This window comes from Solanum stenotomum, chromosome 1, assembly GCF_019186545.1.
Source record: "Solanum stenotomum isolate F172 chromosome 1, ASM1918654v1, whole genome shotgun sequence".
NCBI lineage: Eukaryota > Viridiplantae > Streptophyta > Magnoliopsida > Solanales > Solanaceae > Solanum > Solanum stenotomum.
This window is the reverse complement of record NC_064282.1, coordinates 34975542-35000528: the sequence shown is the minus strand read 5'-3', so window position 1 is coordinate 35000528 and position 24987 is coordinate 34975542. Positions and strand designations below refer to the sequence as shown.

At 35.2% G+C, this 24987-nt stretch overlaps 1 protein-coding gene and 1 pseudogene across 1 annotated transcript; one reads left to right on the top strand and one right to left on the bottom strand.

The window, feature by feature from the left end:
• Positions 1-937: 937 nt before the first annotated feature.
• LOC125853735 (uncharacterized) lies at positions 938-6289 on the bottom strand (annotated as a pseudogene).
• Positions 6290-7121: 832 nt separating this feature from the next.
• LOC125847928 (mediator of RNA polymerase II transcription subunit 15a-like) lies at positions 7122-13813 on the top strand. Its single transcript, XM_049527654.1, has 3 exons — positions 7122-7255; positions 8085-8196; positions 13709-13813. Exons 1-3 carry the CDS (start codon positions 7122-7124, stop codon positions 13811-13813), a joined length of 351 nt encoding a protein of 116 aa, XP_049383611.1.
• The last annotated feature ends 11174 nt before the right edge of the window (positions 13814-24987 follow it).

The following is a 24987-nucleotide window of genomic DNA, read 5'->3' as shown; positions in this document are numbered from 1 at the left end:
AAAAATCCTGACGAAAAACTAAGCACAAAAACGAATTGTTGTGGACGTTGTGGACAAGAAGGTCACAATATAAGAACATGTACTTTCTTTCCAAAAGATTCTTGATGATTACTTTTTAAGGATTTTCCTGCTTCATGTGTACTAATTTGTTGGATATTTTGAATATGCTAATAAGATATTATCATTTGGTATGATTTTAACTTTATCTAAATGTTACAAGAGACAAACTGTTGTTTGATACTAAATATATTGCGATAAGCTGTTTTATACCTAGTGCATAACAGATTGTATCATGTGTTGTGGTATCTAACAACTAAGTTATGTGATAAGTTATTTAGTATCATATACGTTCTAGTTCAAGATATATTTTGGATAAAATGTGTATCATATAAGTAATAATTATTTGGATATTTTGTATCTGATACACAATAGGATATTACCTTTATATCTTTATATAAAAATTTGTTGATTTTTTTGATTTAAAGCAATGTTACAAGATTCAACATGTTAAATGATACTAAATATATTGAAACTTAATTGTTTTTGTACCAATTGTAACATATTATTTGATAGTAAATGTGTATCATATACATAATAATTGAATGGATATTGTGTATCTGAAAATAATATGTTATCATAATTTGTGATTTGCATCAAGGCTACCACATGTTTTAATAGATACTAAATAAATTGAAAATTAGTTGTGGACCCAATTATGGAATATATAGTATCATATATTATGTATCTGATAGTTATATTGTAGCGACAGTATTGGTGTATAAGATACATAAATTAAAAAAATAATTAAAATTGGAATACAATTTTTGACAAAAACAATCTTCAAATTAATAACTACTTAAAAAAAACAGTGTTGGAAAGGGAAGGAATATTACAAAATACTAATTAATCGTATCTTCAACACAATACTAAAACATAACTATTCTATATTAATCAGTCCACCTTCTGCTGGTATAGTGTAGAAACTCTTCGGCCTTGTAGGATCATCGTTATCGCTACCATATCCCGCCTTGAACTTGTCCATACCATACTTCCATAACAGTGTAGCATATCTATTGCGAAGATAGTCACTCCGAAAACTTATAGATGGAATGCTGATTTCATCGCTCAAATATTCAGCAAAAGTAGCTACATACATTCCACAATCACTGCAAACAAAAAGTAGATACATTAAAAAAGTGAATTAAATATGTAAGTAAACAAATTATTTTACAATACTAATAGGCTATCGCTTTGTTGTTGCATAATGTCTTGAGCATATTCCACCTCAAACGACTGTTGTGGACCCAACAGTTCACCAGTTTCCTTGTCTTTGTACGCCTCCATTGATGCCAATCAGTTCTCCCCGTTTTATCAAAGAACCCACTATCTTGAAGATAGTTTGGAAGCATTACAGACAACTTCTTTATCTCTTTTGCATAAACTTTTTTCCTTGATCCCATAGACGAGTTATACACTCGTACTAACCTTTCCTTTAAAACAACCACAACCAACACCCAATGAAAATCTTCGCCACAATTAACCGAAATATAAACCTCATCTACTAGATGCCATGGTAAAGCAGCTGGGATCGAAAACCCACTTATGATGTCTTTGATAGACCTTTCATAAGCAGATACCATAACACCACGATCAATATGTTCCTGTGTACTAAAAGTATTATCTGCAGGAGAGCAATGATACCTCTTGTATACAATGTCGATATATGACTTGAACAAACAGTTGACCGTAGTGTATAAGTACTGATCCATGCTTCTTAATTTTGACTTCTTACGTAGATAGTAAAAAATTACATCTATGTGTTGTAAAATAAAGAAAAAAAACATATTATATAATCAGCACAATCTGAAACAAAAATGATACATAGAAGAAAAAGAAAAACAAATCAATAATCTGATACTTTATTTTAAATTAAACATGTTACATTTGTATCATATACATAATTTGAATGCTTAACGTACCTGATCAGTCCAGCATTTCATTGGATATGGCATAGTATAAAACCAGTTCTTGTCAGCAGGACATGCGACAACAAAATCCATATGGTCAAAACCAAATAGAGCAGATTTGCCTCTATATTTGTCCTCAAATGGTTTTCTATAAGAATGATTAAAGTAGAAATGAATATAATATTAATTTTAAAAAATTATTATAAAGATACATTAATAAGAAAAACTTACTTATTCACATGTGTTCTGAGGAGTCCCTTTTGTATCCACTCTAAGAACTCTTGCATTAAACCTGACGAGAGTTGATATGTGATACGACAATCTTCAAATGGAGAGTATGGACGGATGTCATCGTCTATTTTATCCTTTCCCTTATCACTTGATCCAAAAGAATTCACATAGGGAGACTGCAAAACCTTTGAAGGCATTTTTTTACGATGAGCTGGAGGTTTTGTATTTGTATTCGGTGCATGCTCGTCTCCTGGAAGTTGGGTGGGTATCTGGCTGACAGATAGAAAATCATCACTTTCAGTTAGGTGGAGAACACTCAGAGGTTTGACATTAATTGGCTGGTTTGGAAGTCCATATACAAGTGCATCTACAGCTAATTCGGTTCCGGACGAAATGGAGGCCGATGTGGTAGAATCCTATATGATGTCAAGTAAATAACAAAAATATTACAATTTTCATAAAAAATAATAATGCCACATTAGGGAACTGTTTGCATTTTCCAGTAACAAATTACAACCATATCGATGTATTAACAACTGCTGAATTTGAAGCATGTTTTTCGAATTCTTGTTGAATTGTATCTGCACCATCATCCTAATAAAGAGAATATCAGATACTATTATGTTTTTTTTCCAAAAATAATTAATGTATAATAATAAAAACACTTTTCACTTACTACGTTCTTATCATGAATAATCACATTTACCGAAGGATCATTATAGAGTGTCGTGGGTAGAAGCACACTTGACTCTTGCATTACTTGTTCCTTAATGGATGTATCATACTTCTGTGTTTGTACATTTATATGTGCAAGATAAAACAATTTAAGTATAATACAAAATAAAGTATCTGGCAATGTTAGAATAGTAATGTGCATGATACAAAAAATATAGTATCATATACATTATTAATGTGTACAATACATTCAGTGATACNATTAATGTATAATAATAAAAACACTTTTCACTTACTACGTTCTTATCATGAATAATCACATTTACCGAAGGATCATTATAGAGTGTTGTGGGTAGAAGCACACTTGACTCTTGCATTACTTGTTCCTTAATGGATGTATCATACTTCTGTGTTTGTACATTTATATGTGCAAGATAAAACAATTTAAGTATAATACAAAATAAAGTATCTGGCAATGTTAGAATAGTAATGTGCATGATACAAAAAATATAGTATCATATACATTATTAATGTGTACAATACATTCAGTGATACACAAATTAGCAACGTATATTTCATAAATTAAAGTATCAACCATTAAACATGATATATTCTTAAACTATTTAAAGGATTGAAACACATAATAATGCATGTTTAAATAAATTAAGTATCAGATACATACACACCTTTTGAACAGTGTCTTCAAAAATCTTTTCTTTTCCAACCTCCACAGCAGGTTCATCGACATCATCAATAGTTGCAAAATCAATATACCATAAGGTTGAGAAGTACAGTATCATATACAGTATTATTGTGTAAAGTGTAAAGTACAGTCAGTGATACACAAATTAGCAACATATATTTCATAAATTAAAGTATCAACCATTAACCATGATATATTCTTAAACTATTTAAGGGATTGAAACACATGATAAATTAAAGTATCAACCATTAACCATGATATACTTACACACCTTTTGAACAGTGTGATCAGAAATCTTTTCTTTTTCAACATCCACAACAGGTTTAACAACATCATAAACAGTTGCAAAATCCATTTGTATGGGTGAAATGGTTTGTTGATCGAATTTATTAGACTTGGGTTGTGAATCAACACCACCTTTCTCTACAGAATCATCCATCATGTGTGACGATGAAACGCCTCCAATATCCTTCATGATCCAAATAATTAGTATACCATAAAATTGAGAAGGAAACCAGAAAATCAAAATACAACCTTTTCAGTTTTGTTATCTTTCGCGCCAACCGCTTTCAACAATTCAGACTGATTGCTTTTTATTAACTCCTCAAGTGCTTCAATTTTATTTTCAAGAGCTCCAAATTTGTTGTCAACCTGTACTTAAATTAAGCATATAAAATGGATTTAATAATGAATAAACAATTGTTTAAATCTAATGTTTACTTACATAACCCTTCATGTACATCTTCAGATCCTCCATTCCTGCACTGTCAAAAGTTATTCTTCGAGGGAATGTATTATGAGGAACACCAAATACATTATCAGCTTGTTTTGGTTCTGAACTTGGAGATTGAAATGACTGCTTTGGTTGCTTATGTGATTGTGTGAGGTGGGACAAATTATATTTATGTAGATGTACAACCTTTATTCTTTTGCGGGGTGGGGTAGATCCTGAGCTAGGTACTCGAGTTGATCTCCTCAACAATTGATCCGGAGGTTTTGATGAGAAGTCTTCAAAACCAGGAACCTCTTCCGGTTGCACCTCCTTGTTATTAACAATTGGTGAATCTGATCGAATTGAAGGTACATGATTGTTATTCGGTAAATCAAGTGATCTGATTTCCTCAGGAGTTGGTTGTATGTTAGAATAATCAATCTATACAAACAAATAGTAAAACAACATTAAAATCAAATTAATAGTGTATCGCAAACTTAAAAAAGTGAAGTAAAAATGTTGTTATGTAGTAATTACCTCAGTAACGATGGTATCCATGAACATCTCAAATTTGGGCTTTGGAGCAACAACTTACCAATTGCACATCCTTGGTATACCGTTTCCTTCTTTAACGGCTATCTCGTTATTTAGTACAGACACACATTCATATATCCAGACATTCAATACGTATGGGAGTCCATTCAAATGATACATTTTTTCGGTGGGTGTATACTCTTGTCTAAAAGATTTCATTAACTTTGTAAAAGCCACTTGTCCCACGGGTACTGTTCATAGCTACCATCTTCTACCATGAAGAAATCTTCAATAGGAATTGGTGCATCCCCAAGTTGGGAATACAAAAATGTGTGAATGAAAAACAAGATAGCCATCTGAAGGGCATCATCATTGTTGTCCCAACCACCTTGCATAAAACGATCTACCAGGCGACCTTTATTCACATTATAATTTGGACTAGGAAAATATCTTTGCACAAGCCTATTGGTTTTTGAAGCTGGATAATTAAAATCTTTGACATTTCCTTTACATCTCAAACCAGTAATAATTGCAAACTCTGTGATACTAAATTTCAAGACATTCCCTTTGGCATGACGAATGTGAATTTCATTAGCTAGATTGCCCTGCTCAATCTCTAACAGATATAAACACTTGGTAATCTGACCTTGATAGTTGCATTTAGGGATATTAAGGTATGGGGCAAATATGATATTCTTGAATTACTCAATACTTTGGTCCTTTATTGACAGTACTAAATCTTCAATAAAATTGAAGTTGTAGGTAGGACCAAACTTTAAGCAGTTCATTGGAATATGTTTAATTACATAACTGACATTCTGCAATTACATAAATGATTTTTATCAATCATAAAAAAATATATGATACTAGAAAACAAGAAGACATAATATGTACACAAAATCAATTATACTGTATAATTCAATGTGATACAAATATAGGTTCTTTTAGGTATCACTTGGAGACTTATCATTAACTATGATTCACAGTACAAAAACCAAACTAGATGCAAAATTGTTGAATTAAGCAATTTTCTTATATACAATAATATTCATTTCATTTGATACTAAATAACAACTACTTCATAAGAAAACATAAATGTACACAAATTGAATTGTTCCTTATATACAGTGATCAAAATCTGACCTACAAAAAAAATGTGATTTAAGTACTTAACTTAAATACAGTTCTCTTAACTTTTTATACAATAATAGTTACCAAACAAAATCACGATTCACAGATGATACTTAATAAAAAAATAAAAAAATTATTTATCATCAGATTTAAAAAAAATAGGGGTAAGATATATGATAAAAATTGGGAAAAATTTATGCTTACATTCAGTAATGTTGGTCGAACAATGGATGGGGCAACCTTTCTACCCCTTTTTTGGAGGGTTTTCGGATCTTTTGAAGTAGTTGCATGTACTTTCTTCTTCGATTTTTTCTTGCTAGAACTTGAATTTGTCATGGTTATCGGAATAGACAACCTTTTAGAACTGAAACCTTTGTTGTTCGGATCTTCTTCATAAAACATTAGAGATTATTTAGATGTTAGATGCATAATGCATGATAAAACGATTGATACAAAATAAAAGAAAAAAATGGAGGAAATTACAATGAAGAAGATGAGAAACCCTATTTTGAACTCTGAATCCTGTTTAACAGTGATAAGATTCTTTTCAAATTCAAAATTTTTTGAATTTGATAACTGAAATTGTAATGGGAGAGATTGGGGGTGAAATTTAGGGAATGGGAAAGATCTGATTTTGCTTCAAACTAATAAAGTATCCGGTTAAGTTGAATTGGGGGAAAATAAAGGATTTTTGTATTTCAGTAAAATAGTAGGGAAATATTGAGAATAGGTAAAGAAGTGTTGTGTATTTAAGTAATTTGTCCTAAAATAAAAGATATTTCTCAAAAATATTTTTCATTCATAAGTCAAACACTAAAAATCTTTTTCAAAAAATATATTCTACTCACCAACCAAACATAAAAAAATAAGTCAAAATTACCTTATTTTTCAGAAAAATATTTTCTATTTCCTTCGTACCACACACCCTTTGACTCAATGGCGGCTGGACAAGTTGGTATTAGTCAAATATTAGTATTATTATTAATTTATTACTATATATGAATGAATAATATTTAAGACTTTGGGAGTTCTGTTTCTTATTTATACACTCAGAGTATACGTATAATTGTGATTTTTTTTCGAAATTTTGGAATTTTAATTGCTTTTGATCAAAGCCTGAAATTGTGATTATCGATTGTGGATTAAGAAATTTTGGTGTGGAATTGAAATGAATGGGAATAATTGGAGGGCTCAGGCTCAGGGAGGCGGTGAAGGTGGCGGAGCGGCTGCCGGAGCTCTGAGTTCCGATGATTGGAGAACTCAACTTTTTCCCGATTCGCGTCAAAAGATTGTCAACAAGATGTAAGCTTTTTTTAGTTTTGGTTTTGCGACTTGTTCTTATTTTTTCATTTGTTAAAGGATTTGGAATTTTGAATTTTAGGTTCTTTTTTTTGTGTTTTATCGGTTATCTGAAGAAACCCCATTTCGTTAGAAATATTGATTAATCAATCTGATACATGATTTTTCAGTTTCTTTCTGTTTTATGGAAACTTTATCAGGTGAATTTTGGGTTTTTTTTTTTTTTGGTTAATGGTACTGGGTGAGTTAATTAGAGATTTATGCCCTTTCCAATTTCGGTAATCAAGGGGTAACATATGCGTATACTCTGACCTCATGTGTGGGATTACTCTAGGTATGTTATTAGTGTTGGGGGTGGTGTCATGGTGGAATCAGTCATGGAACTAGTTCAAGTGGGAAAACCTAGTTTTACTCACTGTGCTTTATATTTTGTTTTAGATAAGTCGAAATGGTAGGTTGTTGTTTGCGATAATTAGATTATAACTACTTATATTTGTTTAGAGGAAATAAGTTTTAGTCTTTTGTAGCAGGGTATGATGTCAAATTATTTTTTATATATTTGAGAAGCATTTATCTAGATTGTGATCTTATCAAGACTTTGTTCTTGATATGATCTTATCAAGACTTTGTTCTTGATATGTCAAAATTACAGGTTGTCTGTCACTGGAGCTAATTGGATTATAACTGCTGATATTTGTTTAGAGGAAACAAGTTTTAGTCTTTTATAGCAGGGTGTGATGTTGAATTATTTTTAATATATTTGAGAAGTATTTATATAGATTGTGCTTTTATCAAGAGTTTATGTTGATCTATTGTTGTTATGATTGTATAGTTTTGAGACCTTAAAGAGGCATCTTCCTGTTTCTGGGCAAGAAGGAGTACAGGACCTTAAGAAAATTGCCGTGAGCTTTGAAGAAAAGATCTATTCTGCTGCTACAAGTCAGGTATGTAGTCTAAACTTGTTTCTTATTTGTTCAAATTGTAAAGCTAGCTCATAAACCACCCCCTACCTTTTTCATCCATTATGAGACTTTTGATGCAAGTTGTTCTTTAAGACCATATAGGGGAACCACTCATCCCCTTTTCATCTGATGTGGGACTCTTGTTTCAATTCGTTCTCCATGACCATATAAACCCATCCCTTTTCATCTGATTTGGGACTCTTGATGCAATTTGTTCTCCAAAACCATACAAGGAAACCTTATCCGATGTGGGATTCTTCTACATGAATGATGCAATTTGTTCTCCTCTTCATTGATGTTATTCTTGCTTGTATAAACTTGCATTCGTTTTTGTTGGGAAAACATGGACAAACACAAAAATATATCTGGTCAAAATGATGGAAATAAAATAGGAAAATAATGACACCAAAAATTTTACGTGAAAACCCTTTTTAATAATTACTTGTAGCAAAAGTTGACCAAAAAATATGGGATGGACTCCTCAAATTTCCCCCTCCAGTCCCATTTACCAGAAGGAGGAGGTATCTTCATCTTCTTTAGAGAGAACTCATACCCACAAGTTCTTTGCTTAACTCGAACTTGTCTTTCGGTATCGTCTTGGTCAGCATATCTGCAGGATTTTCACTTGTGTGGATCTTTTTGACGTGGAATGATTCACTCACCACTTCCTCACGAATCCAATTATATCTGATGTCGATGTGTTTTGTTCTTGCATGGTACATGGAGTTCTTGCTCAAGTCTATTGCACTCTGACTGTCACAATAGACAATATACTCTATCTGATGCAAACCAAGCTCTTGAAGAAATCGCTTGAGCCATATCATCTCCTTGCCGGCTTCAGTAGCCGCAATATACTCAGCTTCAGTCGTAGATAGTGCAACACACTTCTGCAACTTCGACTGCCATGATATAGCTCCCCCTGAAAAAGTAAATAAATATCTAGTAGTGGATTTTCTGTTATCAAGGTCACCTGCCATATCAACATCTGTATAGCCCTTCAAGATTGGATCTGATGCTCCAAAACACAAGCATTCATCTGAGCTTCCTCTAAGATACCTGAGTATCCACTTCACAGCTTCCCAATGTTCTTTTCCCGAATTGTCGAGAAATTTGCTAACAACACTAACTGCGTGAGCAATAGCAGGTCTAGTGCATACCATTGCATACATTCAATCTTGAAAGTATTCTTGCCCACAATCAACATATCATCCACATATAACAAAAGGATGATAAAATCATTGTTAGAATTTTTTTGCACAAATACACAATGATCTGAATAAGTCTTCTTATAGCCTTGCTCCCCCATAACAGATTCAAACTTCTTATAACACTATCTAGGAGCTTGCTTTAAGCCATAAAGACTCTTTTTGAGTTTGCACACAAAATTTTCTTTACCTTCTACTTTGAAGCCCTCAGGTTATTCCATATAAATCTCTTCTTCTAGGTCACCATGAAGGAAAGTCGTCTTCACATCTATCTGCTCAATCTCTAAATTAAGACTAGCAGCCAAATCCAGAACTGTGCGAATCGAGGACATTTTGACAACAGGAGAAAATATTTCGTCAAAGTCAATACCCTTCCTTTGACCAAATCCCTTAACAACCAATCTAGCTTTGTACCTGGGCTTCAAGTTGTGTTCTTCAACTTTAACTTTGAACACCCACTTGTTCTTCAAAGCTCTCATGCCCTTGGACAATTTTACCAACTCATAAGTGTGGTTCTCATGCAGAGACTTCATCTCATCTTGCATGGCTTCAATCCATTGATCCTTGTGGTCATCTTCTATGGCCTCCTTATAACATTCTGGTTCTCCCCCATCAGTGAGTAATACATACTCATTGGGTGAATAACGAGAGGAAGGAACCCGCTGCCTTGTGGACCTCCTGAGCGGAATATTTGATTCGTCCATAACTTCATGAGCAGGAGGATCATTAATAACAATATCATTGTTATTATCAACATCAACATGTTGATTCGATACATGATTATGGGCGTCACCGTGATCATCAAACCCAACAACATCATGCATACTTGTGTGAGGAACTTCTTCTAGATGAATTATAACATCAAAACTTGAAGATTCTAGCTTCTCCGCTTTGTCAATATCTTCAATTGTTTGATTCTCCATGAAAATAATATCACGGCTTCTCACAAGTTTCTTCTCAATTGGATCATATAGCCTGTAACCAAATTCATCAAGACCATATCCAACAAAGATGCACTGCCTTGTCTTGACATCTAACTTTGACCTCTCGTCTTTCGGCACATGTACAAAAGCTTTGCAACCAAATACTCTCAAATGGTCATAGGAAACATCCTTTCCATACCGAACACTATTTGGTACATCACTTTGCAAAGCAACAGCAGGAGATAGATTAATAACATGTGCAGCGGTCAATAAAGCCTCACCCCAAAATGAGCTCGGCAATTTTGCTTCAGAAAGCAAACATCTAACTCTTTCCATCAAGGTCCTGTTCATCCTCTCAGCCAAACCATTTAGCTGAGGAGTCTTCAGAGGAGTCTTCTGGTGTCTAATGCCTTGATGCTTGCAGTATTCGTCAAATGGTCCACAATATTCACCACCATTATCAGTACGAATACATTTCAATTTCTTTCCAATTTCTCTTTCAACTGAAGCCTGAAACTGCTTGAAGACACCTAACACTTGGTCTTTAGTCTTCAAGACATAGACCCAAAGTTTTCTCGAGCAGTCGTCAATAAAAGTGACAAAATAGAATGCACCACCCAATGTCTTTGTCTTCATTGGACCGCATAAATCAGAGTGCACCAATTCAAGCAGCTCTGTCTTTCTTGAAGGGGGGGGGGGGGTAGGACTTAAAAGAAACTCTATTTTGTTTACCAGCCAAGTAGTGCTCACACTTTTCTAATTTAGCACTTTTGAAATCTAACAATAATTTCTTCTTGGCTAGAACATTAAGTCCTTTCTCGCTGATGTGGCTAAGCCACTTGTGCCATAACGTTGAAGAGTTATCGCTCTCAACTGCATTCACCATATCAACACAAGCAGAAGCCGTAGTCCAGTATAGACCACGACGTTGTTACCACGAGCCACAACCAAGGAACCCTTAATGAGTTTCCATTTTCCATCACCGTTGGTACTAACATATCCTTCATCATCCAAAATACCAACAGAAATCAGGTGCAGACGAACATCAAGAGCATGTTTCACATTGTTCAAAACTAGTTTACTTCCAACACTAGTTTTCAAACAAATTGTACCAATACCAGCCACCTTAGAAATAGTCTCATTACCCATACACAAGGTTCCAAAATCACCAAGGAAGAGAAAAATTCCTTCCTTGATGTCACGATACGGCACCAGTGTCCACAACCCAGCTTGACTCATCACAAGCAATATTTATCATATCCGTATCAAGGACAGTAACAAGATCTTCGGTGGTGACGGTGGCTAGGCAATTTTCATTGCCATCTTCTTTAGTTTCCTCTTTATTTTTGTTCTCCCTCTTCAACTTCCTGCAGAACTTCTTTGTGTGCCCTTTCATGCCACAATGATAGCACTCACTATTCTTAAGTCTGCCTCTGGATTTGCTCCTATTTTATTCTCTATTTTGAGAACCACGAGTTTTGTTTCTCCCCCTGGAGCCAGTTATCAGGACATCCGACGAAGAACCTTGAGATTTTCTTCTCGTCTCTTCGTTCAAGACACTACTCTTGGTAGAATCCATTGAGATCACACCATCCGGAGCAGAATTTGACAATGAAGTTCTAAATGTTTTCCAAGAGTCTGGTAGGGAACCAAGTAGAAGCAAGCCTTGAATTTCTTCATCAAATTTAATGCCTATAGCAGATAACTGGTTCATGATCCCCTGAAAATTATTCAGATGGTCTGTCATCGGTGAACCATCATGATACTTTAAACTCAACATCTGCTTTATTAAGAACATTTTATTGTTGCCAGTTTTCCGAGCATACAAACTTTCAAGATGCTCCCATAGGGTTCGAGCATGTGTCTCCCCAGAAATATGGTTCAACACATTATCGTCAACCCATTGCCTAATGAATCCACAAACCTGTCTGTGCAACAAATTCCACTCTTCATCTGTTTTATTATTAGGCTTTACAGTGGTAAAGACTGATTGATAAAAATTCTTGACATAAAACAGATCTTCCATTTTTCCCTTCCAAATGGCATAATTAACACCATTTAAAGTAGCCATTCTACTTGTGTTGGCTTCCATTGTTTATCCCCAAAAAATATAGATATTGCAAACCAAAGTAAATCTTTTCTGATGTGGAAGGTCAGACTGTGCTGCAACCACAGAGCATACTCAGATAAAACCTTGGCTCTGATACCAGTTTGTTGGGAAAACACGGACAAACACAAAAATATATATGGTCAAAATGATGGAAATAAAATGGGAAAATAAAGACACCAAGAATTTTATGTGGAAACCCTTTTTAATAATTACTTGTAGCAATTGAGTAGCAAAAGTTGACCAAAAAATTTGGGATGGACTCCACAATTTTTCCAGTCATCTAGACACGTTGTATTAGGGATGGCAAGCGGACCGGGTACAATACGATTGCAGGGCATACCCGCATAAACCTGCGAAGATTTTGATCCCCCACCCGTATCGTTATGTTTATGTAGAAGTTCGCACTCCTAAACGAACACATGAATCACTATTTTAGAATTTTTACTAAGGCATTAATGACATTAAAAATAATAATTAGATATTCTTATATTTGCTCTCATCAAGGTTCTTATAATGGGGAAATGGAAGAGCCTGATACTGTATATCAGTTCATCTTAAGCATGAGATCTGTAAATTTTATTTAATTGATAATTTTTTTACGTAAAATTACCTATTACAGTGACGTCAAGAACATTAAAAACAGGATTAATTCTGCATATTGGCATGTTTTTCTCACACGTAAATATTATAGTATCATATTAATTATTATTCCCCAAGAGTGCTCACTATATAGTTGTCAACATAAAATGGATAGAATCAAGTTATATGGAATTAAATTAAATAATTTCATATTTGAGTGACCGACATAGATTCACAAAATCTACTTTTACATTAATTTTTAAACTGACAACCACAAAAAAATAATTTGGATCTAATTTGAATGTCTTTCCACGCCTAAGCAACCTCCACAAAGTAGGTTTAAGGTCTATGTATACTCTATTCTCCCAGATCTGGTTGCATGCCTAAGGAAGTTTAGTACTAAGAACTTAATTTCTTTTTCTTCCTTGTTCCAACCACTGCACTGAGATGCTTTACTTCAGCCGGGGCCCGATGGTCTATTGGAAATAATCTCTCTATCTTTATGAGGTAGTGGTAAGGTCTGTGTACACTTCTCACCCTCCCCAGACCCACTTGTGGGGGTTACGGTGGATATGTTGTTGCTTAAACCCCCTGCATAGTTCTGCAGCCCGCCCCTACCCTCAGTTTGCAAACCCTATGTTGTATGTATTTTAACTTATAGTTATCTAATATTGCAGCAAGATTATCTTCGGAAGATATCTTTAAAGATGCTGACTATGGAGACAGAATCTCAAAATCCCGCGAGTAGTGGTCAGAATGCCCTTAGTGCAGGTGAACAATGAAATCTCATGTGTTGTATTTCAAAGAGGGAAATATCTTGTTTGACAGGACGTTTTGTATAAACTTAATTACTTCATAGATTAAGTTTTTGTAGAACTTGATAGATTATTTTTTGCCTGCAGGAATTTCATGATGTTTATAAAAAATTTGTGTTTTTAATTTTTATGATTAATATAATTAAAATATACTAAATTGAAAAATATAAATTTATTATTTTTATAATATTAATTAAGAACATATGTTTCTTAATTAATATATTTTCAAAAGACAATATATTCAATTTAATATAATTTATAAAGGTCCTTATTTGTCTAATATAAATTTGTAATTTTATTTTTAAAATTCAATATAACTTTATGATTTCACTTGTGCTATAAAACAATACACTTGTAATTATATTGTGGCAAACAAACAGGTCAACATACACTGTAAATTGCAATTTCAAAAAGTAAATCAACTCGATTTTATTGGAACAATTTTCTCTAATTCAAACTGGAAAAATGGATTTCTAATACAACGAAATTGCAAACTAATTAAATCTAAGATAGCTATAATGAGTGGTATTCGTGGTAGATCTCGAATCTGCAGAGAAAAGAAGAGGAGAAGATTAGAATTAGAATAGAAGATAATAGAAGGGAAGACAGAGAAGAGAAACGAGGGAGAAATTTATTTGCAAAAGTTCATTATTGCATTCTCTCTCTAGTTTATAACAACCTTCAGATAACGTGGCGTGATCCTGACCATGTGCCTCATTAATTGGAATTTAATCTTGATTGTTTACATGTCAAGTAGTTACTCTCTTTCCACGATTTAGCTTCGAATTCAAGCTATAATGAGTAAGATCATGTAACACCTCGGATTTGAAAGGGCGGAATTTCAGCTTTTTGTAGGATTGGGTGTCAGTATCGATAGAGCAACCCACGGCCTGTGGGCTGACTCACGGTCCGTAGGTCAGCTCCGTGGTTGGCACGCCCAAGTTCCCAAAAATGATAAGTTTTAGTACTTGTTTGACGGTTCACTAGGACGGTTCATCGTTCACTGCACGGGCCGTAAATAGGTTTCATAGGTAAGTCCCAGACTTAGAGAAATTCTAGGGCCAAAAGTCGAGAACTACGGTTGGGACCCATGGCCCGTCGTTGGAACCACAGTTCGTGGGTGGGGCCCACCGTTTAAGGTTCAAATTTCAGCCTCTGATCCCAAACGACGCCCGACCAGAACGGTCCGTGGTCTGACCAACGGATCATCGGTCTGGCCATTGATTGGAGCTGTCATTTATTTTCTTATGGTCTTTTGGATCTTTTCCTAACTATTCTATCCTAATACTATGTCATTTTACCCTTCATCTAAAGTCCTATATAAGTGTTTTTAACCCCAATTTTTTTCAATTGAAATCATTCTCTCAAATTCCTAAAAGAAGAACAAGTTTTTCTCTCAAATATTTCTCTCTCTAGAAGTTGAAGAAGAAATCTAGGGTTTGCAAGTCAAGTCTCCAATTCTAACATTGAAATCAAGCTCTTGGCATTGAGGTATGATAGTTTTCATCGATGGAGCCCTTTCCTTCATGGAGTTCCTAAATTCTCCTATTTACAAAGCTAAAAATCCTCAATTGAGTTAAGGGGTTTCTTCCATGTCATGGGTTCCTTTAACTGCCGATTTACTTAATTGATTTATGAGCTTTAATGTATGAATTGATATAATCTCATGATTTTTAGATGAATCCCCATGAACCCATGCCTAACCCATGTTTACTAGATATTGATGATTGAAAGTGGATTTTGAACTATGAAAGATGAATTATGGAATTATGCATGTTCTTATGGAATTGATGACATATGATATAAATTGCTTTGAGAGTAAAAACATATATGTTGTTATTATAAATAATTGTTGTGAAAGGGTTGGTCACATAACTACTTCATGCATGAATGTGAAAGGTTTTCTCACATAAATGATTCTATGGTTGAAAAGTCTTCTCACCTAAAATGAATCAAAGTTAAGGAGCAATTCTAATAAAACCTAGCTTGGATTGGTTACTTAATTGTGCCTTTCCATGGATGACATATGACTTAGCTTGTATTGACAATATGACATGTCCTTCTATGGATAATAAGAGCAAGTTAAGAAAATGACTATTCCATGGGATTTACGCTTAGCACCGAGAGGATATTGAGATGGGAGCTCTCCCGTTAGTAGAGGCTGGGTTTCTAGTAGCAATCTCTTTATCTCATACCTATGTTGCTCCATAGGATGATTGTTTTGAGATAGACATTAACTAGTGGATCCACCTAAGCTAGAAGTTCATAGTCTTACCTTGGCAAGTAGGACACCCTTTTTTGGTGTAGGATAGACACCAGATTCCATGTTGATAGCTCACATGGTCTTATATGTCGGTTAAAGGTAAATCTCCCACAATAATGAACTAAGGTTGCTTCAAGAAGTATCTCACAAGTGATTCAAGATGATGTCTATTTGCATTGACCATGTGTTATGACTTATGTCTTCTAGCCTTTTATATCATATTTTAGCTTGGGCTTTGCATACCATGAAGATATCCCATTTTAAGCATGTTTTCAAATGTTTTATGGATGGCTATCATACTTCATATTTTGTACTAACTCATACTCTTGCCTACATTTTCCCCAATTGTAGGGACCGACCTTATAGATTCGCACTTCCGTGGATAGGGATCTCATATAGAAGAAAGAAGATTGGCGAGTCCTCATATTTCGAGGACCGGGCTTGATTTCCCCTTTTTGTCTTTACTTTCAGTTTTGGAACTTGATGTACGGGCTATGCCTTGATCAATCTTATGTACTAGATGGCTTTGAGACGATGTTTAGACTTCCGTTTTTCTCTATAAAACTTTTATATGTTGAAACTATCTTTTAAATCTTTTGATTTCTATAATCTTGTATGATATATGTCAAGTGGCTTGTATAAGGCTTCTCGGGATCTTAAACGCCTTGTTACACCTAGGGGCCACCTTGGGTGTGACATATCATTACATACCCCGAATTAATTATCCTCTTATCCATGATTATTATCCAATAAAAGTAACACTATAGTCTCGATTAGTTATCCCGTACAAGGTCTTCCAAGCTCTTAGGGTAAGAGAGGTACATCTTCCTTGTCAATAGACTCTTGGCTAAAAAAGTGTAAAATTAATTGTATTAACAAAATTATCCAACCCAAGTGCACTTGTGAATGTTAATTTTGTGTTGGAGTTTCGTACTTTTATAATAGTATAGATTAAAAGAAAAAATATTAATATATTACTCCTTCTGTCACAATTTATGTGACACTTTTCATTTTTCGAGAGTCAAACAATTTAAGTTTGATTGCAAATTTGTGCATGAAATCTTCAATTTAAAAAAAATAAAATTTATATATTTGTAAACTACGTAAAAGTACTAAAGTCACAATAATTGATTCAAAATGTTTTAAAGATCTATGAAAAACATATGGTCAAAAATAGACTTGTTTGAATCTCGAAATCCGAAAAGTGTCATATATAATGGGACAGAGGGAGTACCAAACATCCAATAAAAGTGGAAACTTAACTTTCTTAAACAAGTATATTTGGATGGAAAGGTGTGGCGTGTTGGTTAATGAAGTGGTTGAGATCCATAAGGTCTCAGGTTCGAATCTCAGCGGAGAAAAAAACACACTAAGTGATTCTTCCCATCTTTAATAGCCTAAAAATACTAGGTGATTCTTCCATCTTTCTTAGGCTCATAGCCTTAGTGGAAAGAGGTGGGAGTTGCTCGGACACAGCGGCCCACTGCCCTATCCGAACCGGTGACCACCACGTCCTCTAGAGTGATGACCTTTACAAGAACCACCCCTTACCTCTACCTGCTAAGGCGCTCTAACCCTAATCATATCGAGTCTGACTTTGCCTTGAACAATATTTCCTAATAGGCCCGACCTCACCACATCTATAACAAATCCTAGAGTTGAGAGTAGGTCTCTATGAAAACGAAGAGGATTGAAGATAACCACCAAACTTAGAAAAGGGTTGACTAGTCTATGAAGGACCCTCAGGGAAACCTGTAATGAAGACTGAATAGGACAAGATAGATAACCCCAGAACTTTGCCCTCTAGAGTAAGAATAACGAAACTTGCATCCCTTAAGGAACTTCTTGAACGTTGTTACCTTGGTGAAGTCATCTGGCTTCACCCCCTCTATCTCTATCACAAAATCAACCACTTCCCGAAAAGATTTTGCGAAAGCACCCACCTGTAATGCTGGAATCTACAAATCTAACCTCAATTGTAATGACCAGGAAAATGAATAGGTGAAACTAGAGCCTAACGAGTTTGTCTTTGAGTAGATGTGAGGTTTTAGGTTGTAAAATGTTGTCCTGAGCTTTGGTTGAGGGGTTTAGGGGTTAAACGTCAAAGTACGACTCCCCAAGGACCAACCAAGGGGTCCTTGAGGAGAACCCTAAAGTCTAACCCCCAAGCTGCCCAAGAACCAAAAAGCTGTCAAAAAATGAGGACTTACGGATGGGACCTACGCCCCGTAGGTCCATCCATGCCTCGTAGGGCTTCATCCGTGGGTCAAGGACCCAAAATGACAAGTTGCAAACCTGACCCACGGACCTACAGGACGGGGCATCACCACACCTACGGTCCGTAGGTCAGGGGGCGTCAATGATACCTGCTATCTGTCCAAATTCGGCCAAGTGAGAGGTTAGTTTAGTAAATTTCTTTTAAAGTTAGTTTAGTTGGGGGATAGTTATTATTGATGTATTTATGTATTTCAAGACTTTTAAAGGTATTAAAAATCCTTTTCAATTAATTATTTCAAAACACCAAATTAGAAACCTTCTCTCCCCTCAAAAAGTTCTCTCTCTATAGAAACCTCCATTGGAGATGAAAGAGTCAAGCTTTCAAGGTTAAGTTTTCAACTATCTCAAGCAATTTTTGTGGAGTTTCTTCCCTAAAGATATGGTGGTCTTCATCCTTGACTTAATTTCTTTCAAGGAGCTAATTTCAAATCTCCAAAGTTCCCCAAAAAATCCTAGTTTTCAATCTATGCATGAGTTCAATTCCAAAACGATTTTAAAGAGTTTTATATGATGAATTATGAATATAATGTTGAATTAAGATGATTTATCCAATGAACCCATGTTTTCCCCCCAAATTCTTAAGTTGTGAATTTTGATTGGGAATTGATGGATCATGGAAGTATGTTGAATTGTTTATGTTTCTATTGAATTAGTTATTGACTCATGTCAATATCCTTATCTATTGTAGTATCTTAGATTTATGGGTTGATGTTGGTTCATAGCCTTGGAAGGCAAGTTCATGAAGGGTCTATGTACGATTATGATGTGAAATATATGTGTGTGATCTCAATGAAAGGTTTATGAGCATGTTTAGAAAGTAATTGTGTTATCATTAAAAGTTATTTATCAATTTACACTTATGAATGATGAGTTTATATGTGAAAGGTTATTCTCATATACACACACTTATGAATGAATAATGAATGAAGTTTCTATGATCATGTTAATGATGAAGTATTGATTGAAAGGCTATTCTCAATTGTAGTCTAATGAATGAATGACATGTTGTGAAAGGAATTTCTCACAATATGGGGATTCTTAGTTGAAAGGCTATTCTCATCTTTGAATTAATGAGCTATCCAATGAATGAATGTTGGGATTGAGATGGATCCTCAACCGTGAGTTGAGGCGGGGTATTTAGTAACAATCTCTTATCCCATAATGAACTAAAGTAATGAATGTTAAGTATTCCGTGGGGAATAATGCTAAGCACCGAGTGGATGGTGATTTGAGATGGAAGCTCTCTCATGAGTTGAGGCAGAATTTCTAGTAGCAATCTCTTGAGATGGATGCCCTCACGTGAGTTGAGGCAGGTTATCTAGTAGCAATATCCCTATCCCATAACTATGTGCCCACATAGGTCTAGCTAGTGGATCCACCTAAGCAAAAATTAATGGTCCTACCTTAGGCAAGTAGGAATCCCTTATCCGGTGAGGGTGACACTGGGATTCCATGAATTGCTCACTTGGTCTATATCGGTTAAGGCTTACCCCCACAATGAATGTTAATGAACTATGGCNTCTCTTGAGATGGATGCCCTCACGTGAGTTGAGGCAGGGTATCTAGTAGCAATATCCCTATCCCATAACTATGTGCCCACATAGGTCTAGCTAGTGGATCCACCTAAGCAAAAATTAATGGTCCTACCTTAGGCAAGTAGGAATCCCTTATCCGGTGAGGGTGACACTGGGATTCCATGAATTGCTTACTTGGTCTATATCGGTTAAGGCTTACCCCCACAAAGAATGTTAATGAACTATGGCTCCTCAAGAACGTACTACTTAGTGTGGGTAGTAGTGTGGCATGCCATCCATGCAATGCACAAGTAGGATTTGAGAGTAGTCGTGGTGTGTTCCTTTATAATGTTAAGTCTAATGAAGGTGCTCTTATGATGATGTAATGAGAATGTTGGTTTAATGTCTAACGAAAGAAGGTTCTCTTAATGAAGCTAATGAAGAATGTTGACTTATATGCTTAAATGTGATGATGTATGCTTTAATTGGATTGTATTATGAGTTACTTCATTGTCATGACTTGTTGAATATGAATGTGCCTTGTTTATGGTGGTTTCAAAGGAGTACTTAGTGTGAATAGTAGTATGAGATGTTATTCATACATTGCACAAGTATGACTTAGAGTTGCCCTAGATGATTAAGACTTATGAAATGTGTCTCTTATGTATGAGTATTGTGAAAAGATGGAAAGGATGAACGGTAAGTTCACTTTTGGTGGCCTTAATGTGGTATCTAGTGTGGATGGTGGTATGGGACGCTATTCATACATTGCACAAGGTATGACTTGGGGTTACTTGAGGTGAAGGATGAATGTGATGAAATGGGTTATATGTTGATTATGTTCTAATGTGGTGAAATGACTTGTATGTTGGTTATGTGTGTATATTATGCCTCATATACTTATGTTCATGAATTTTTCTCAAATTGGCATGAAAGCATGATTTCAAATTAAATGTCCGTTTTTAACGTGGTTTTTTCATGGCTATCATACTTAGTACATCTAATGTGCTAACTCATATTTTCTCCTTTTTACCAAAGTGTAGGGTTTGGAGATTTGATGTTTTATACTTGAAGCATAGGTTTCTAAGGAGCAAGGAGATAAATATTTGGTGAGTCCTCATAGTTTCGAGGACGAACCCATGATTTCACTTTATGTCTTTTACTTCATGTTTAGAGCTTTTGTATGGGCTTAGTCCCAAAGATTATTCAAAGTATTGTAGATGGTTTGAGACAAAGTATAGAGTCTTCAACTTGCTTTTCATGAAAAATGACTTCGATTGTAAAAGAAAAGTTTTAAATTCCGCACTATTTTCCAATTCTCCTATGTTCAAGAATGCTATGAGGCTTGTATGAGACTTTTCGGAGTCTTGTATGCCGTGACACTTTCGGGGTGTAGACTCGGATTGTGACAAACATGGTATCAGAGCACAATATTTTGGAATTGTTTTAAGATGTCTCAAACCACATCTAGTAGAGTCATGTTCATATTGTGAAGCGCGCCACATTTATGAATAAGAGGCTATTGGGTGTTAGGAAAATATCACTTATTTATTCTTTAAGTCGTGCCATAAAGTTTAACTCTATAATGTCTTTCCCTTATTCCTTATCCAATGGTCGTTAGGGTATGGCCACTTAAAGGGTTATGCTAGAAGGAGTGAGGGAGGAAGGTTGGTTGTGATGCCAATTATGGCTATGTGACTTGTTAGATTTGAGGTGATAGATTGTGATGTTTTCTTTAGTATAAATGGGTTGCCTTATGGTTATGTTTAGTTGATGGTAGAACCCGGCTTAGTCATGACGAATTTTGAGGTATGTTAATAAATTTGATGAAAAAGGGGTTATAGTAATGCCTAGATGTGTGGAGTGAGTAGACTACTCTAAGAAGGGTAGAAGTGTATTTATCATGCTTTAGGATCATCTTGTGTGATGAGTGTGAAGGTTTAGTGATGACTTGCTCCGACCTAAGAATTGAAAGAAATGATATTTAAAAGAGTTTGTATAGCCTTAATCCCAAGTGGGGGATAATGTGCTTAGATTGTAAGGTCATTGAGTGTCCTTGATGTTCATGAGTTAGGCATGCTTGATATTATCACCTTAAGAGGTGTAGTGAGTTTTAGGAGTTTAGACCCGGTGTGGTAGACTAATATGGGCCCTTGAGTGGTGTTTGGTAAGGTTGTCTGTGAGCAAGAGTTGGTTAATGAGGTCCTTCCTAGTTTAAAAGCACTTGTACGTTGATAGTTCCTTATGGTTGTGGATGACTTGTTGAGGTCCCTATGTGATGTTCATGTTAGCCTTAGTTTGGGTTTACTCCCAAGGGGAGGGTGGGGATAGTATGTTAAATAGTAAGGTTGTCAAGAGTGTCGATATTATTATCTCTTTCCTTCTATTCTTATTCAAGCTTGAGAGCAAGAGTTCCTTATGGATTAGTTCATGTTTTGGAGTCATGTGTGATTATGTGTTTCCATGGTCTCCTTATGATATGCATGTTCTTGATGAGTTTATGTTTAAATGAGAAGATGAGTATTTATGAATTGTGTTCCTCATGTTGATGTGCATTTAGTATGAGTTGTCTATATGCTTCATGAGGAGAATTGTTGAACATACCTAAATGTGCTTTTGAGAGAAATTGCATAATGTGCATAATGATGTTGAGATGAGCATGATTTCAGTTGGAGAAGGTAATTCCTCCAATGAAATGAGAAATGTTGAAGTTTTCATGCATAATGAGTTTGTAGATGTAGTTCCTACTTTCTTGTGTTGCATTGAGTAGGTTTGATATGGAATTGATGTTTCCTCCTAGTTTTGTGCATTGTTTATGATGTTGCATGCATAATTGGCTGCTAGTCTTGAGTCGTTAATCCCTTAATGTTTTTAAAGTGTCATTCGAGGATGAATGTTCCCAAGTGGGGGATAATTTAACGACCCGAAAAATGAATAAAACTAGAGCCTAACGAGTTTGTCTTTGAGTAGATCTGAGGTTTGAGGTTGTAAAATGTTGTCTTGAGCTTTGATTGAGGGGTTTAGGGGTTAAACGTCAAGGTACGACTCCCCAAGGAACAACCAAGGGGTCCTTGAGGAGGACCCTAAAGTCTAATCCCTAAACTGCCTAAGAACAAAAAAGCTATCAAAAAATGAGGACCTACGGATGGGACCTACTCCCCGTAGGGATTGGTCCGTAGGTAGTGGACCCAAAATGACAAGTTGCAGACCTGAACCACGGACCTGCAGGACGGGGCATCACCTCACCTACGGTCCGTAGGTCCGGGGGCGTCAATGACACCTGCTATCTGTCCAAATTCGGCCAAGTGAGGGGTTAGTTTAGTAAATTCCTTTATAAGTTAGTTTACTTGGGGACGGTTATTATTGATTTATTTATGTATTTTAAGGCTTTTAAAGGTATTAAAACTCCTTTTCAATTCATTATTTCAAAACACTAAATTAGAAACCCTCCCTCCCCTCCAAAAGTTCTCTCTATAGAAATCTCCATTGGAGATGAAGGAGTCAAGCTTTCAAGGTCAAGTTTTCAACTTTCTCGGGAAATTTTCATGGAGTTTCTTACCTAAAGGTATGGTGGTCTTCATCCTTTACTTTGTTTCTTTCAAGAAGCCAATTGCAAAGATGATTTTAAATTTCCTAAGTTCCCCAAAAAACCCTAGTTTTCAATCTATGGATGGGTTCAATTCCAAAACGATTTTAAAGGGTTTAATATGATGAATTATGAATAGAATGTTGAATTAATGATGAATTAAGATGATTTCTCCTATGAACCCATGTTTTCCCCCATATTCTTAAGTTGTGAATTGTGATTGGGAATTGATGGATCATGGAAGTAGGTTGAATTGTTTATGTTTATATTGAATTAGTTATTGAATTATGTCAATTTCCTTATCTATTGTAGTATCTTAGATTTATGGGTTGATGTTGGTTCATATCCTTGGAAGGCAAGTTCATGAAAGATCTATGTATGATTATGATGTGAAGTATATGAGTGTGATCTCAATGAAAGTGCTATGAGTATGTTTAGAATGTAATTGTGTTATGATTGAAAGTTATTTCTCAATTAACACTTATGAATGATGAGGTTATATGTGAAAGGTTATTCTCACATACACACATATTCATAAATAAATAATGAATGGAGTTTTTATGATCATGTTAATGATGAAGTATTGATTGAAAGGCTATTCTCAAATGTACTCTAATGAATGATAATTACATGTTCTGAAAGGACTTTCTCACAATATTTGGATTCTTAGTTGAAAGGCTATTCTCATATTTGAATCTATGAGCTATCCAATAAATAAATGTTGGGTTTGAGATGGATGCTCAACCGTGAGTTGAGGCGGGGTATCTAGTAACAATCTCTTATCCCGTAATGAACTATAGTAATGAATTTTAAGTATTCCATGGAGAATAATGCTAAACACTGAGTGAATAGTGATTTGAGATGGCTGCTCTCACGTAAATTGAGGCAGGGTTTCTAGTAGCAATCTCTTGAGATGGATGCCCTCACGTGAGTTGAGGCGGGTATCTAGTAGCAATCTCTATATCCCATAACTATGTGCCCACATAGGTCTAGCTCGAGAATTCACCTAAGCTAAAAGTTATGGTCCTACCTTAGGCAAGTAGGAATCCCTTATCCTGTGAGGGTGACACGGGGATTCCATGAACTGCTCACATGGTCTATGTCGGTTAAGACTTACCCCCACAAAGAATGTTAATGAACTATGGCTTCTCAAGAACGTACTACTTAGTGTGGGTGGTAGTATGGGATGCCATCCATGCATGGCACACGTAGGCTTTGAGAGTAGTCGTGGTGTGTTCCTTTATAATGTTAAGTGTAATGATGATGCTCTTATGATGATGTAATGAGAATGTTGGTTTAATGTCTAAAGAATGAAGGTGCTCTTAATGAAGCTAATGAAGAATGTTGACTTATATGCTTAAAAGTAATGATGTATGCTTTAATTGCATTGTATTATGAGTTACTTCCTTGTCATGACTTGTTGAATATGAATGTGCCTTGTCTATGGTGGCTTCAAAGGAGTACTTAGTGTGAATAATAGTATGTGATGCTATTCATACAT

Excerpts from the sequence above, each read along its gene's own strand:
- LOC125847928 (XM_049527654.1), top strand. The coding sequence starts at position 7,122 with ATGAATGGGAATAATTGGAGGGCTCAGGCTCAGGGAGGCGGTGAAGGT. Across the intron at positions 7,256-8,084 it reads CAAAAGATTGTCAACAAGAT|TTTTGAGACCTTAAAGAGGC; the intron begins GTAAGCTTTTTT and ends ATGATTGTATAG. Across the intron at positions 8,197-13,708 it reads ATTCTGCTGCTACAAGTCAG|CAAGATTATCTTCGGAAGAT; the intron begins GTATGTAGTCTA and ends CTAATATTGCAG.